Genomic DNA, 17345 nt, shown 5'->3' with positions numbered 1-17345 from the left:
TCAGAGTCAAATACAACACCAAGGTTATACAAAGAATAATACAGCACAGGAATATGCCCTTTGGCCTTCTAAGCCTGTACCAGTCATGATACAAACCTTTGCCAAAACCCTCAGCACTTCCTTGTGCAGTATCCCTCTATACCCATCCTATCCATGTATTTGTCAAGATGCCTTTAATGTATCTGCTTCCACAACCTCCCCTGGCAATGCGTTCCAGGCAATCACCACCCTCTGCATAAAAAACCTGACTTGCACATCTCCTCTAAACTTTGCCCCACGGACCTTAAAGCTATGCCCCCTGGTGACTGACCCCTCCGCCCTGGGAAAGAGTGCCTGCCCATCCACTCTACCCATGCCCCTCAATAGAACATAGAATAGTACAGCACAGAACAGGCCCTTCGGCCCTCGATGTTGTGCCGAGCAATGATCACCCTACTCAAACCCACGTATCCACCCTATACCCGTAACCCAACAACCCCCCCCGCACCTTAACCTTACTTTTTAGGACACTACGGGCAATTTAGCATGGCCAATCTACCTAACCCACGCATCTTTGGACTGTAGGAGGAAACCGGAGCACCCGGAGGAAACCCACGCACACACGGGGAGGACGTGCAGACTCCGCACAGACAGTGACCCAGCCGGGAACCGAACCTGGGACCCTGGAGCTGTGAAGCATTTATGCTAACCACCATGCTACCGTGCTGCCCACTGCTACCGTGCTGCCCACGTCTCGTAGACCTCTATCGGGTCATCCTTCAACCTCTGTCTTTCTAATGAAAATAGTCAGAGTCTATTCAGCCTCTTCACATAGCTCACACTCTCCAGACCAGGCAACATCCTGGTAAACCTCCTCTGCACCCTTTCCAAAGCTGCCACATGTGCAGTCCACAGAGTTGGTAGGGAGCAGAGAAAATTGAAGACAGTAGGCTTTGGTCTTCCTAACATTTAATAATGATTTCTGTTCACTGCTGGACAAGCCGTCTGACCATTAGAGAGCACAGAGGAGTCAAGAAATAGGGTTGAGGTGGAGCTAGATGTTGTCAGTGTATATGTGAAAAATTATGTCACCGAAGCACATTAAAATGAATAACGGAAGGGTGATGAGGACAGATTGTTGGGGGACACCAAAGGAGCAGCAAGATAAACTATTGCAGAATTTCTCTGGCTACATAGATAATGGGAAATGCAGTCCCAATCAACTGGATGTCAGTAGAAAGGCATTGGAGGAGGATTTGGCGATCAGCTGTGTCAAAGGCTTCAGACAGGTTGAAGAGGGATACGTAACCTTTGTCAGTCACACAAGATGTAATTTGTGATTTCAAAAGAGCTGTTTGTTTTGTGTAGCAGGGACAGAAATCAGACTGCAGGGATTCAAATATGGAGATCAGGAAAGGTGAGCATAAGTTTTGAGGTGACAACATGTTTACTTGAGAAGGGAGGTCTGCAGATGCTGATAACAGATTTGAGAGTGGGGCAGCACTCAAGAGAACACTTAACAATATCAATTAATGTGGAACCAGGAAACGAAGTTCAATGGTCATTAGTTTAGTGGGAATCAACTCAAAAGAGTAGATGTTCTTGTGGACAAGATGACTTTGGAAAGGGCATGGGAGAAGCTAAAGATATAAATGTAGGGCTAGGGCAGTACAGAACCTTAAAGAAAATTTGGTCCAGTAGGCTTGGGAAAGAGGGGGAAATGCATAAACAGTTGAGTCAATGATCCCAGTCTTTGTGACAAAGAAATGAATGAGCTCCCCGCACTTGAAGGTGCGATTGGAGGAGACATGTTTAAGATTTGTGCAGAAGATAACAGAAGCTGGAGCTATCTTTGCATTCCAGGTGACCCTGGAAGTGAGCAGATTTTTGCAGACAAAAACAGGACCAACTCCAACCATATCTGGGGTGAATGGCTAAACCAGTTGTTTGCCACATCCGTTAACACCCGTGTCCTTTGGACTTGAGGAAGGACAAAAAACGAGAACAAACTTGAAGATCAAAAATTTATTTCAAACAATGCACTTACTGATTTCTTGGAACAACACAATCCATTCAAGGCTTCTATTAGAACAATTGTATTCAGTAATGCTGAAGAAAAAACGTTTGGCAAAGTTTTTCGCCTTGCATTCAAGACAGTTCGCATGAATAACAGTGACGGAAACAATTTATGCTACATGAAAAGAGCTTGCCGATTGGTTGGCAAGTGGGCTATGATTGGTCAAGGAGAATGCACTAGGGAACAGTTAACTGCCAAGCTTTTGTTCAAATTCAATCCAGAGAGTTCGACTGATTGATCAAGGTATTCCAATGGGGAATCGTCCTGATGAGTGCAAGACAAAAAGCTTTGCCAAGATGTCTCTTTTTCAGCATTATTCATGTTTTGTACTACCAAACGACTAATTCTATTTCACAGTAAACTGCTGAAAATTGATTATAAACAATCAGTTGATTCCAATCAGTTGAGAAGGTGCCACTGTAACCAAAGTGCTTCATTTTGCACTGTAAACTGAAAAGTGCGCTCCTGCAGTAATGGTCAATTATTAGACCAGGTGGAGATCCTTGGCTACCAGTGCAGCTGTGATTGGGTGCATTGAGGGTTTGTTCTTCTGAAAGGTTTCAATTGCTTGCGGGCGAGCTTTTTCAAAGTTGTACAGATCTCTGTAACAAATTTATAAAGAAAGGTGACGTCAGTTGTGCTATACATAACACAACAAACAATTTGAACACAGGAAAATTTATGCTTTTACTCTCTTTGGATTCTGGCACCTCAGTTTTAACTGAGTTTCAAATAAATGCCTGTAAGAGGGGGAAATAAGTGATCTACACTACTCCAAACATTCTGCTGCATGTGGCACAATGGTTAGCACTGCTGCCTCACAGCGGCCCCAGGTCACTGTCCGTGTAGAGCTTGCACATGCTCCCAGTGTCTGCGTGGGCCTCACCTCCACAATCCAAAGATGTTCAGGGTAGATGGATTGGCCATGCTAAATTGCCCCTTAATTGGAAAAAAAAAGAATTGGCACTCTAAATTCATACTTAAAAAAATAATTTACCCCAAATAAACAAAGACAATCCGCCATTTGACTACTGGAGTGACACGGTGGTTAGCATGGCTGCCTCAGCGCCAAAGACCCAGGTTCGATTCTGAGCTTGGGTGACTGTTTGGAGTTTGCACATTCTTCCCCTGTCTGCCTGGGCTTCCTCCCAGTCCAAAGATGTGCACGTTAGGTGGATTGGCGATGCTAAACTGCCCCTAGGTGGGGTTATGGCGAAATGGTGGAGAATTCGGCATGGTAGGGTGCTCTTTCAGAAGGCTGGTGCAGACTCAATGGGCCGAATGGCATTCTTCTGTACCGTAGGAATTCTTTGATACATTACACATTCTGCTGCATGTTTCTTAGCTACTTTTAATTACAAAATTATTAATCTTAAAATAATAATCTTTATTGTCACAAGTAGGCTTACGTTAACACTGCAATGAAGTTAGTGAAAAGCCCCTAGTCACCACATTCCGGTGCCTGTTCAGATACAGAGGGAGAATTCAGAATGTCCAAATTACCCAAGAGCATATCTTTCGGGACTTGTGGGAGGGAACTGGAGCACCCGGAGGAAACCCACTCAGACACGGGTAGAACGTGCAGACTCCGCACTGACAATGACCCAAGCTGGGAATCGAACCTGGGACCCCGGAGCTGTGAAGCAACAGTGCCACCGTGCAGCCCAACATCAAGTTAAAAAAAGATAGTAGACGTGAGCAACACTAAGGACCAGTGAGCTATCAAAACAGTATAATGAACACAGACTAAAATATTTCAGTAGCTTTGAAGCTGTATTTTGTGTAGTGTATTTACACACGTACATGGGAAAGCTGGCTAAATAAACAGGAAGACAAGTTGCAAATTATCCAGGGAATGTCAATGTCCAACAATTCCCAGAAAATCAGTAAATGTTCCGAGTAGAATAGGGTGCTGTGATGGTTTGCGTTGACTAGCTCCCCTCCCCAGAAAACTGCTATCCGGGTAAACATTTAGCAGTTAACCCCTCAGATATCTGCGGTCCTCTAATGCTGGATTCTTGAGCCAATTAGTCATTCCTCCTTTCATGGCCACACCTTCAGTTGCCTAAATCTTAAAGCTCTGCTGCCTTACTCTCCCCTCCTTAAGGCACTTCTTAAAACCTACCCTCTTTGATCAAGCTCATCTAATTTAATGTTCTTGTGGCTCGGCCTCATATTTTGTTTCATAATGCGCAAAGCGCCCCGAGAAGCTCTTATACTTTAAAGATGCTATTAAAGTTGTGGCTGAAGAAAGTTACATTTAACTCTGCTTCATTTTTCTGCAACCCTAGTTTGTACATTATAGAAAATCAGACTATAAAATTTCAAAAGTTAAATATTCTTCAATACATAACACTGTATTTGTTACTTCTGGGCCATCTATTCCAAAGCACTCTGGGCCAGCATCCCACATTCTATGCTCCTTAAATTTAAGGTCACCCAAACCGCTGCTCTCCTCGTCTTAACTTGCACTAAGTCCCATTCACCCAGTGTGTCCACTTTTCTACAATGGCTCCTGGTTAAGCAACAACAATGGGATAAATTTTCCAGATGTTCTCGGCAACAGGATCTTCCGGCCCCGTTGACGGCGAACCCCTGCTGCCGGTTTCATAGACATAGATTACATAGAATTTACAGTGCAGAAAATTTACAGTGCAGAAGGAGGCCATTCACCCCACCAAGTCTGCACCGGCTCTTGGAAAGAGCACCCTACCCACGGTCAACACCTCCACCCTATCCCCATAACCCAGTAACCCCACCCAACACTAAGGGCAATTTATCATGGCCAATCCACCTAACCTGCACATCTTTGGACTGTGGGAGGAAACCAGAGCACCCGGAGGAAACCCACGCACACACGGGGAGGATGTGCAGACTCCACACAGACAGTGACCCAAGCCAGAATCGAACCTGGGACCCTGGAGCTGTGAAGCGATTGTGCTATCCACAATGCTACCGTGCTGATCCCGCCGCCACCTCCCACCACTGAGAAACATGCTGCAGGGGGCATGGAAAATCCCCCCTCCACCACAGTATTTCAAATTCTCATCCTGATTTCCAAATCCTTCCACAGCCTTGCTCCATCCTATCTCAGTAACCTGCAGCCTTAACAACCCTCAGAAATCTGAACTCATCTAATTCTGGCCCCTTTACCATCCCCAATTTGAATTACCCCACGAGTCAATGGTCATGCCTTCAGCTGTCTAGTCTCTACTGTGTTAACGGTGGTTTATAAATTGCTGGTTTAAAATATTGCTAAACCTCAGCATCAACCCTATTTGGTTTAACCACTTTAATATGTTGCATAATTAAAAGCAGCCAGGATTTTCATATTTAAGAATTTTGTTTATTTGCTTTTCCAACCTGTATCTTACTCATTACCTGAAGGACAGAAAGAACTGTTGGCCAGTTCACATTAGTGACACAGCAATGATTTAATTTTAAATTGAAATGATACCTGTAAAGAGGACGAGTGAACTTCATTCTACCCTGCACAGTTACCATCTCCAAAGCAAGAGGAATGGCTTTTTCCCACTGAGCTCGGAGGCACAAACGCAGCCACCTTGAGTGGAAACATAAACGAGGAATTTTATTTAAACTTCTATCACTAGACTCAAAAAACAGTAATTAAATGACACAAAATGATACAGTCTATAGCATAGTCTCCAGAGCGATGGGGTGGCCACAGGACAATGATATTAGTTTTGGACTAATCAGTATAGATACGATGGAGCAAATTGCCTTTGTGCTGTAACGTTTATGACTCCACTGTTCTTGATGCAGTCAATATTCCCGAATATTCTCGTATTGTTGACATTGCTTAATTTAAATGATTGGATAATTCACATTTTAAGCACAAAAACTTTGCATTACTAGGATTAGACTTTATTACTCTTGTATGATGGATGCCCTTAACTCATAAATCACCTCAATTATCTCACCTTTTCTTAAAATGATAAACCAAAATCCATATATTTTACAGTATTCTGTCCAATGTTTGTTATCACTGTTGAGTACACATCTCTACTGAAATACTTTAACGGAATAGGTGTCCCTCTAATATTGTATTTTTGCAGACTGTTCTATTTTCTTCTGAGAGATTATCCTCTTCAGTAGCAAGAATAGGAATTATTTGAATGGCTCGAAATTGAGAGAGGTGGATACTCAGTGAGACCTTAGTGTCCTCATGCATCAGTTGTTGAAAGTGAGCATGCATGTACAGCAGACAGTAAAGAAGGCAAATGGTATGTAGGCCGTCATAGCGTGAGGGTTTGAGTATAGAATGACAGAATACTACAGTGCAGAAGAGACCCGTCGGCCCACCAAGTCTGCACCGATGCATGAAATGCCCGGACCTGCCCACCTAATCCCAATTGCTAGCACTTGTCCCATAGCCTTGAATGTTATGACATGCCCAAGTACTCATCCAGGTACTTTTTAAAGGATGTGTGGCAGCCCGCTTCTACATCCTCCCAGGCAGTGCATTCCAGACCTTCACAGCCCTCTGGGTAAAAAGGTTTTTCCTCAAACCCCCCCCCTCCTCACTTTGAACTTGTGTCCTCTCGTAACTGACCCTTCAACTAAGGGGAACAGCTGCTCCTTATCGACACTATCCCATGCCCCACATAATCTTGTCCACCTCAATCAGGTCACCCCTCAGTCTTCTCTGCTCCAAAGAAAACAACCCAAGCCTATCCAACCTCTCTTTATAACTTAAATATTCCATCCCAGGCAACATTCTGGGGAATCTTCTCTGCACCCCGCTCCAGTAGAATTACATCCTTCCTATAATATGGTGACCGGAATTGCATACAGTACTCCAGCTGTGTCCTCACCAAGGCTCTATGGAGCTCCATCATGACTGCCCTGCTTTGTAATCTATGTTCCGACTGATAAAAGCAAGTGTCCCAAATGCGTTTTTCATCACCCTATGAACCTGCTCTTCTGTCTTCAGAGATCTATGGACAAACATGTCAAGGTCCCTTTTTTCTTCAGAGATTCCCAGTGTCAGACCTTTCATAGTATACTTCCATGTTAAATTACTCCTTCCAAAGTGCATCACCTCAGTTTACATGATTAAATTCCTTCTGCCACTTATCCACCCATTTGACCATCCCGTCTATATCTTCCTGTAACCCAAGGCACGCAACCTTGCTGTTAACCACCCGGCCAATCTTTGGGTCATTGGCAAACTTACTGATCCTACCTCCCACATAGTTATCTATGTCATTAGTTATCTATGTCATTTATATACGTGCAATATCCGTTCAACACCCTACCAATGTACGCTTGCTCCACCTATACTTGTTAGACACACACACACACACACATCATGATTGGCGATAGCTTGGAGGGCCGAAGGGCCACTTCCTGTGCTGTACTGTTCTTTGTTCCAACTGTGTAGGACATTAGTGAGGCCACAACTGGAGTCTTGTGTGCAATTTTGTTGTCCTTATCTGAGGAAAAGATGTTTTTGCTATGGAGAGAGTGCAGCAAAGGTTTACCAGGCTGATTCTTGGGATGGCAAGACTGTCATATGAAGAGAGACTAAAATTATATTCATTGGAGTTTAGAAGAGTGAGAGGGGTTCGCATAGAAACCTATAAAATTCTAACAGCATTAGACAGGGTAGATTCAGAAAGAATGTTCATGATTGTGGTGAAGTCCAGAACTAGGGACTATAGTTTGACGATAAGGGCAAACCTTTCAGGGCTGAAGTGAGGAGAAATTTCTTCACCCAGAGAGTGGTGATCCTGTGAAATTCACTGCCATAGAAAGTAGTTGAGGCTAAACTGTTGTGTGATTTCAACTAGTAATTAGGTTTGGCACTTGGAGCTGATGGGATATGCAGGGGGTGGGGGGGGGGAGAGAGGCAGGATCAGGGTATTGAATTTGATGATCAGCCATGGTTGATCACAATGTTATCAATCATGATCTCACTGAACTTCCGACTTCTGCTTCTACGTCTTATGGTCTAAGCCTCTAGTTAGAGTGGGCAAGCTGTTCAAACTTGGGAAAACGGAGCTACTGCAGATGGGAAAATTCTTAGTTTCCCAGAATGTCCACACATTTTCCAGCAGGGATTCAATTGAATAGCGACAAGGGCAAGGAGCCCTGACTGATTTTCACATCCCTAGTCCATGTACCCAAAAGCTGACAGTAGCACCATATCAGAACACAACACAAGACATAGATGGAATAGGTCACCAGGCCCTTCAAGCCTGCCCCGCCATTCAATACGACCATGGCTGATCTATACCAGCCTCAACTCCTTTTCTGTGCCATTTCCCCATAGCCCTCTATTCCTCAATCCATCATTTATCCACCTCCACCTTAAATACTTCTCATGATCCAGCCTCCACCACCCTCCGGGACAGAGAATTCCAGAGATTCATCACCCTCTAGGAAAATAAATTTCTACACACCTCAAGTTTTAAACGACCGGCCCTTTATCTTGTATCTGTCTCCTTGTTTGAGGCTCTCCCACTAGTGAAAACATCTCACCATTCACCGTGTCAAGCCCTCTCAGCATCTTGTATGGTTGAATAAAGTAACCCCTCATTCTTCTAAACTCCAAGGAACACAGACCCAGACTATTTAGTCTCTCTTGATAGGACAACCCTCCCATCCCAGGAATTACTCTGGTGAATCTCCTTTGGACTGCCTCCAATGGTACCATATCTTTTTTTTAGGTAGGCGGATGAAAATGGTATGCAGTATTCCAGGCGAGGCCTCCCGGCATCCTGTACAGTTGCAACAAAACCTCCCTATTTTTAAAACTCCAACCCCTTTGCAATAAAGGCCAAAATGCCATTTACCGTATCTATTTGTTGGACCTGCCTACTAGCTTTTTAAGATTCATGCACTAGAACACCTAGATCCCTCTGTACTTCATTCACCTCTATTTAGACAGCAATCTGCCTTTTGATTCCTCCGACCAGAGTGCATGACCTCACACTTCCCCACATTGAACTCCATTTGCCAGGTTTTCACCCAGTCACCCAATCTATTTCTATCCCGCTGCAGATTCACAATATCTCATCACAACATGCCCATTCACCTATTTACATATCAGCAAATTTGGAAATCATACATTCTGTTCCTTCCTCCAGGTCATTAATGTAAATAGTGAACAATTGCGGGCCGAGAACTGATCCCTACGGTACTCCATTAGTTTCCAATCTGAAAAGAGTCCATTTATTCCAAATGTTTTCTATATGGCAGCCAGTTTTCAATCTGTGCTAACACACTTCCTCCAATTACATGGGCTTTTACTTTATGTACCACCTCTTATGATGCCTTTTGGAAATCTAAATACACTACATCTAAAGGTTCCCCTCTATCTACAACAGTCAAACATGATTTAGAACAAAGAACAAAGAAAATTACAGCACAGGAACAGGCCCTTCGGCCCTCCCAGCCTGCGCCGATCCAGATCCTTTATCTAAACCTGTCTCCTATTTTCCAAGGTCTACTTCCCTCTGTTGCCGCCCGTTCATATACCTGTCTAGATGCATCTTAAATTATGCTATCGTGCCCGACTCTACCACCTCCGCTGGTAAAGCGTTCCAGGCACCCACCACCCTCTGAAGTAAAAAACTTTCCACGCACATCTCCCTTAAACTTTCCCCCTCTCACCTTGAAATCGTGACCTCTTGTAACTGACACCCCCACTCTTTAGAACAGTACAGCACAGAACAGGCCCTTCGGCCCTCGATGTTGTGCCGAGCAATGATCACCCTACTTAAACACACGTAACCCGTAACCCCGTAACCCAACAATCCCCCCATTAACCTTACACTACGGGCAATTTAGCATGGCCAATCCACCTAACCCGCACATCTTTGGACTGTGGGAGGAAACCGGAGCACCCGGAGGAAACCCACGCACACACAGGGAGGACGTGCAGACTCCACACAGACAGTGACCCAGCCGGGAATTGAACCTGGGACCCTGGAGCTGTGAAGCATTGATGCTAACCACCATGCTACCGTGAGGCCAAACTTGGAAACAGTTTGTTGCTATCCACCCTGTCCATACCTCTCATAATTTTGTATACCTCAATCAGGTCCCCCCTCAACCTCAGTCTTTCCAACGAAAACAATCCTAATCTATTCAACCTTTCTTCATAGCTAGCACCCTCCATACCAGGCAACATCCTGGTGAACCTCCTCTGCACCCTCTCCAAGGCATCCACATCCTTCTGGTAATGTGGCGACCAGAACTGCACGCAGTATTCAAAATGTGGCCGAACCAAAGTCCTATACAACTGTAACATGACCTGCCTACTCTTGTACTCAATACCCCGTCCGATGAAGGCATGCATGCTGTATGCCTTCTTGACCACTCTATCAACCTGCGTTGCCACCTTCAGGGTACAATGAACCTGAACTCCCAGATCTCTCTGTACATCAATTTTCCCCAGGACCCTTCCATTGACCATATAGTCCGCTCTTGAATTTGATCTTCCAAAATGCACCACCTCGCATTTGCCTGGATTGAACTCCATCTGCCATTTCTCTGCCCAACTCTCCAATCTATCTATATTTTGTGGTATTCTCTGACAGTCCTCCTCGCTATCTGCAACTCCACCAATCTTGGTATCATCTGCAAACTTGCTAATCAGACCACCTATACCTTCCTCCAGGTCATTTATGTAGATCACAAACAACAGTGGTCCGAGCACGGATCCCTGTGGAACACCACTAGTCACCCTTCTCCATTTTGAGACACTCCCTTCCACCACTACACTCTGTCTCCTGTTGCCCAGCCAGTTCTTTATCCATCTAGCTAGTACACCCTGAACCCCATACGACTTCACTTTTGCCATCAACCTGCCATGGGAAACCTTATCAAACGCCTTACTAAAGTCCATGTATATGACATCTACAGCCCTTCCCTCATCAATTAACTTTGTCACTTCCTCAAAGAATTCTATTAGGTTTGTAAGACATGACCGTCCTTGCACAAAACCATGCTGTCTATCACTGATAAGTCTATTTTCTTCCAGATGTGAATAGATCCTATCCCTCAGTATCTTCTCCAACAGTTTGCCTACCACTGACGTCAAGCTCACAGGTCTGTAATACCCTGGATTTTCCCTGCTACCCTTCTTAAACAAAGGGACAACACTGCAATTCTCCAGTCCTCCGGGACCTCACCCGTGCTCAAGGATGCTGCAAAGATATTTGTTAAGGCCCCAGCTATTTCGACCCTCGCTTCCCTCAGTAACCTGGGATAGATCCCATCCGGTCCTGGGGACTTGTCCACCTTAATGTCTTTTAGAATACCCAAAACTTCCCCTTTCCGTATGACAACTTGACCTAGAGTATTTAAACATACATCCCTAGCCTCAACATCCATCTTGTCCCTCTCCTTTGTGAATACAGATGCAAAGTACTCATTAAGAATCTCACCCATTTCCTCTGAGTCCACGCATAAATTCCCTCTCTTGTCTTTGAGTGGGCCAATCCTTTCCCTAGTTACCCTCTTGCTCCTTATATACGAATAAAAGGCTTTGGGATTTTCCTTAACCCTGTTAGCCAAAGATATTTCATGACCCCTTTTAGCCCTTTTTATTGCGCGTTTGAGATTCGCCCTACTTTCCCGATATTCCTCCAAAGCTTCATCAGTTTTGAGTCGCTTCGATCTTACATATGCTTCCTTTTTCACCTTAGCTAGTCTCACAATTTCACCCGTCATCCATGGTTCCCTAATCTTGCCATTTCTATCTCTCATTTTCACAGGGACATGTCTGTCCTGCACGCTAATCAACCTTTCCTTAAAAGACTCCCACATTTCAAATGTGGATTTACCCTTAAACAGCTGCTCCCAATCCACATTCCCTAGCTCCTGCCGAATTTTGTTATACTCTGCCTTTCCCCAATTTAGCACTCTTCCTTTCGGACCACTCTTGTCCTTGTCCATGAGTATTCTAAAACTTACGGAATTGTGATCGCTATTCCCAAAGTAATCACCGACTGAAACATCAACCACCTGGCTGGGATCATTCCCCAATACCAGGTCCAGTATGGCCCCTTCCCGAGTTGGACTATTTTCATACTGCTCTAAAAAAACTCTCCTGGATGCTCCTTACAAACTCTGCTCCATCTACGCCTCCAACACTACACGAATCCCATTCAATGTTTGGGAAGTTAAAATCTCCCATCACAACCACCCTATTGCTCCTACATTTTTCTATAATCTGTCTGCATATTTGTACCTCTACATCATGCTCACTTTTGGGAGGCCTGTAGTAAAGTCCCAACAATGTTACTGAACCCTTCCTATTTCTTAGCTCCACCCATATTGCCTCAGTGCTCGAATCCTCTATCGTGTCCTCCTTAATCACAGCTGTGATATCATCTCTGACGAGTAATGCAACTCCTGCACCCCTTCTACCTCCCTCTCTATCCCTCCTGAAGCATCTATACCCTGGGATATTCAGTTGCCAGTCCTGCCCTTCCCTCAACCAAGTCTCAGTAATACCAATAACATCATATTCCCAGGTACTGATCCAAGCCTTTCATATAACCATGTTGCTTCGGTTTGATTATATTCAGCTTTCTTAAATGATTAGCTATTTCCTCTGATTATTGATGCCAGCGGCATGCCAATAAAGATGTTAAACTAACTGGCCTATAGTTCCCTGCCTTCCTCTCTTTTTGAACAAGAGCTGTTTCCCAATCTTCTGGTATCATTCTGAAATTTAGCGAGTTCCGAAAAATTTCAACCAATGAATCCAGTAAAACCCTAGCGTGCAATTCATCGGGTTTTGGCGATTTGCCCGCCTTTAGCCCCTTGAGTTTCTCTAATACTCTATCTCTTATGATTGGGTTTTATTACTAGTTCTACTCTACCATGTTATTTGAAATCAGCCCATTTAATATCTTAGGGATATTTGCAATGTCTTCCACGGTGAAGATTGATGCAAAAAATGTATTTAACATATCCGCCATTTCTTTGTTTGCTGTTATTAATTCACCAGCCTCGTTAGTAGAGGTCCCACATTTACCTTAGCCATAAACTCTTACTGTTTGTTTTTATACTGCAGGCAAGTTTCCTCTCAAAATTCATTTTCTCCCTTGAGATTTTTAGTCTTTTGCTGCTGGATCTTAAAAACTTCCCAGTCCTCTAGTTTACAACTATCCTGTGCCACTTTGTATATCCTGCTCTCAATTTAACATTATCTATGACCTCCTTTGTTAACCATGGATAAAGAACAAAGAACAAAGAAAATTACAGCACAGGAACAGGCCCTTTGGCCCTCCCAGCCTGCGCCGATCCAGATCCTTTATCTAAACCTGTCGCCTATTTTCCAAGGATCTACACTTCCCTCTGTTCCCCAACCGTTCATATATCTGTCTAGATGCATCTTAAATGATGCTATCGTGCCCGCCTCTACCACCTCCGCTGGCAAAGCTTTCCAGGCACCCACCACCCTCTGAAGTAAAAAACTTCCCACACACATCTCCCTTAAACTTTCCCCCTCTCACCTTGAAATTGTGACCCCTTGTAATTGACACCCCCACTCTTGGAAAAAGCTTGTTGCTATCCACCCTGTCCATACCTGAATTTTGTAGACCTCAATCAGGTCCCCCGTCAACCTCCGTCTTTCCAATGAAAACAATCTTAATCTACTCAACCTTTCTTCATAGCTAGCACCCTCCATACCAGGTAACATCCTTGTGAACCTCCTCTGCACCCTCTCCAAAGCACCCACATCCTTCTGGTAATGTGGCGACCAGGACTGCACGCCGTATTCCAAATGTGACATAACCAAGGTCATATACAACTGTAACATGACCTGCCGACTCTTATACCCCATCCAATGAAGGCAAACATGCTGTATGCCTTCTTGACCACTCTATTGACCTGCGTTGCCACCTTCAGGGTACAATGGATGTTGCCTCTTTCTTATGGAATCTCTTTTTGATTGGGATGAATGCCTGCTTAACATTATGGACCAACTGTTTGAATATCTGCCACTGCTCATCTACTTTGTTTGTTTACCCAGTTCACCTTAGACAACTCCTCCCTCATACCATTATAATTGCCCTCATGTAAGTTGAAGACACTGGCTCTGGACCAACCTCAAACTGTATCTGGAAATCTATCATATCGTGGTCCCTAGGGAAACCTTAACCACAAGATCTCTTATTAATCCTTCCACGTTACACAAAATAAAATCAAAACTAGACCGTTCCCAGGTAGGTTCCACAACATACTGCTCCAAAAACCAATCGCTGATGCGCTCCATAAATTCTTCTATATCACCCATGCCAATTTGGTTTGTCCAATCAATACGCAGGCTAAAATCTCCCATGCAGTTCCTTTCAAACATGCCCTTGATATTTCCCATTTATACTCTGACTTCTTGAGGTGCCACATTTTGGGCATCTATAGACTACTCCCACCCTGGTCTTCCTTCCCCTGCTATTCATGTTTTTAACTCAAACTGATTCTCCATCACTTTATATCATGACTCAGCGCTGCTCTGAAACCTTCCTTGATTTACACTATCCCACTTCCTTTCCCATTTGGCCCGTTTTTTTTGGAACATTGTGTATCCAGTCTTGGTCACCTGCAACCAGGTTTCTGTAATAGCTAATACATCATACTCATACATTGCAATCTGTGCTATTAACTCATCTATCTTGTTGCAAATGCTGAAATCTCTCTTGTTGCAAATGCTTCATGCATTCACATAAAGAACATTTAGCTTTGATTTTTTACATTTGCTTGCAACTCTGGATTTTCTCTGTGTTGCATATTTTTGTTTATGTTTCCTGCCCCAGCCTGTCACACTATGACAGTCAAGTTCCCTCTCACTATCCTGTGCCACCAGTCTCTCATATACCCCTGATTTTTTAAACCTTCCGTTCTTGGAACCCTCCTGGTTAGGGCTCTTATGAGTCCTTGGTCCGATATTTCATATGATCTGCTCCTACTTGTTTCTGTTGACACTCAAACTGATCACTAACCTGCACTCCTACCTTTAACTTTGACATCCTTACAGCCTGCGAGACTCTCAATCCTGACTGTAGAGAAAAGTGTCTATTTCCCTATCCCCAAATACGACTACATTTGTCTTTTCTCCTCCCACAACGGCTCCCTGAACCAGTTTGCCATGGTCAGTTTGCTCATCCTCCCTACAGCCCCCTCTCGTCCATACAAGGAGCAAGAATCTCGTACTTCTCAGACAGGAACAAGGACTGAGGCTCCTGCAGTGCTATCCCCTACATCCCTCTATCAACCTCACTTTCAGTCACACCTTCCAGTCCCTGACCACTGACAGAATTTAAGGCAGTTAATCTCAAGATGTGACTGCCTGCCCCCCTGAACACTGCATCTAGGAAACTCTGCCCCTCACTGATACGTCGCAATATCTGAAGCTCAGACTTCAGCTCACTAACTCGGAGCTAAAGTTCCTTGAGCAACCACAATTTTCTACAGGCATGGTCGCTATGAACCACAATGGGGTTTACCAGCTCCCACATGTTCTAGATATAACACATCGCCTGGCCCTGCATCCTTATTTAATTTAATTAGAATTTAAATTTGTTTTTACTTCACTAATCTTTACTTCCCGCTGTGTTTCCCGAATTAACCTTCACTTCCAAAGTCAGAAAGGTAGAAGGACTCGCCTACCAGTCACTTACTGGTGATATCACAGATGTGTTAACTTTATACCGAAGTGCTATTGCAACTTATGCCCCAGATCTCCTGCCTTGGACTGCACCTAACCCTACTGACAACTCCCGGTATTCAAAGCCTCTCTCCACACCGCTTCTCACTCTGACCTGCTCTCCCTTTTCCCGCTGTTTTAACTCACTGGGTCCGCCTCTCTCTGCATTGCTTCTCACTCAGTTTAATAGTTTTCACTGAATTATACCTGAATTTGATCTCTGCATTTTTGACGTCGTTGAATTTGTAGACTTGCTGCATTCGTTTCACATTGTTCAGACGCAGTGGTGTCTGAAGATCAAAAAGAGAACTGGTTACGGTAATAAAGAACATTTATTTAACAAGAACTGAACATCTGTCCTGTTCAAAATCATTTTCTTATTTTTTACATCACTGCTTTCTTTCTTTGTGGCGAGAAATTATTAAATAAAATCTTAAAATGAACTACAACAGTCATTTCCACCATCTTTTCCAGCCCATTCTTAAATATTAATGAGACAACAGAATAGTCAGGGTTAATAAAAAGTGTTAATGGTGTGCCTAAAGATTCTATTCCCTGCACGGCATTTATAAATTCATTATAAAGTGTTTTGCGAACTTTTATAATTAAAGATATACAAATGCTAGCAAATGCTATTTAATCTGCTTTTCGGGGAAGCGACACACCAGTTAGATAGTCTGCAACATTGACAATTTAAACACTAAATCCAACAATGTCCATTGTAGATCTGAATACAAATTTTCTTTTGAACACATGTTAATTATTAAAATGAATATCTAATCAGAAAAGAGAAACGTAAATATAAAGCATTTTTCCAAGAACAGGTTTGAATGATGTTTTTCTGTGAAGTCCATACAAAGTTTAAGGGCAGCCAATGCGATTTAAACATTACAACCAAATTGAAATCCATGCTTAACCTCAAATTATACTTAATCCGTTGCAAGATGCTGGTGAGTGAACCTTTATGATCTCCACTTCAATGAGTCAATCTATGTAGTCACATTGCACCTATCCTACCTCCAAGAGCAAAAGAGCAAGAAATTCAATTTTTTGCATTGATGTCATTTCCTTCAGATCGCTTTCAGTAAAGCAGTCCAACTCGACATCTGTGGCCTGAAAGCAATGATTCTATTCAATATACATTCATATTCAGAAAAATTAACTTTACATTTACAAGTGAATTTCAGTATTGGTATCAAATCAGTTTTAATTGACATATATAAATTAATGGTAGCAAGACAGTCATCATGGAATATACAAGTTCACACATGTAAAACTAGAAGATGAAATCAGTGTAATGAATAAAAGTGTCATATTTTAGTGTGATTTGCACACCTAGGTTATTAAAAACCTAGGTTAAAATGCTTTCAGACAGTATGTGTGCTGGAGCTGTGATTAAAAGTGAGGTAATCAGTGATTTTGAACGGAAGCGTTTTACAAATAGATATTAAAAGCCATTATACCTGTTTGCAGACAGAGATATAACGATGTAACAGGTTGAGCCAGAGCTAAACAAATTAAGGCACATCTCGCAACAAGAGACAAAAGAATGCTGGGTGCTTTGAGTGCACCAGGTATAGCTAATGGATGGAGCCATGTCTG

The 17345-nt window shown here is 43.3% G+C and overlaps 1 protein-coding gene across 1 annotated transcript in view; it reads right to left on the bottom strand.

Moving 5' to 3' along the window:
- Positions 1–1989: 1989 nt before the first annotated feature.
- lta4h (leukotriene A4 hydrolase) overlaps positions 1990–17345 on the bottom strand; it is a 77396-nt gene continuing 62040 nt past the window's right edge. The window contains exons 16-19 of the mRNA XM_038810903.1: positions 16761–16856; positions 15951–16033; positions 5514–5618; positions 1990–2658 (exon numbers count right to left, since the gene is read on the bottom strand). Of these exons, the coding sequence (XP_038666831.1) occupies positions 2541–2658; positions 5514–5618; positions 15951–16033; positions 16761–16856 (402 nt within the window). The 3' untranslated portion in view covers positions 1990–2540. The remainder of the gene's footprint in view (positions 2659–5513; positions 5619–15950; positions 16034–16760; positions 16857–17345) is intronic.

This window comes from Scyliorhinus canicula, chromosome 11 (assembly GCF_902713615.1).
Source record: "Scyliorhinus canicula chromosome 11, sScyCan1.1, whole genome shotgun sequence".
In the NCBI taxonomy this organism is placed as follows: domain Eukaryota; kingdom Metazoa; phylum Chordata; class Chondrichthyes; order Carcharhiniformes; family Scyliorhinidae; genus Scyliorhinus; species Scyliorhinus canicula.
This window is presented reverse-complemented; position numbering and strand designations above follow the sequence as displayed.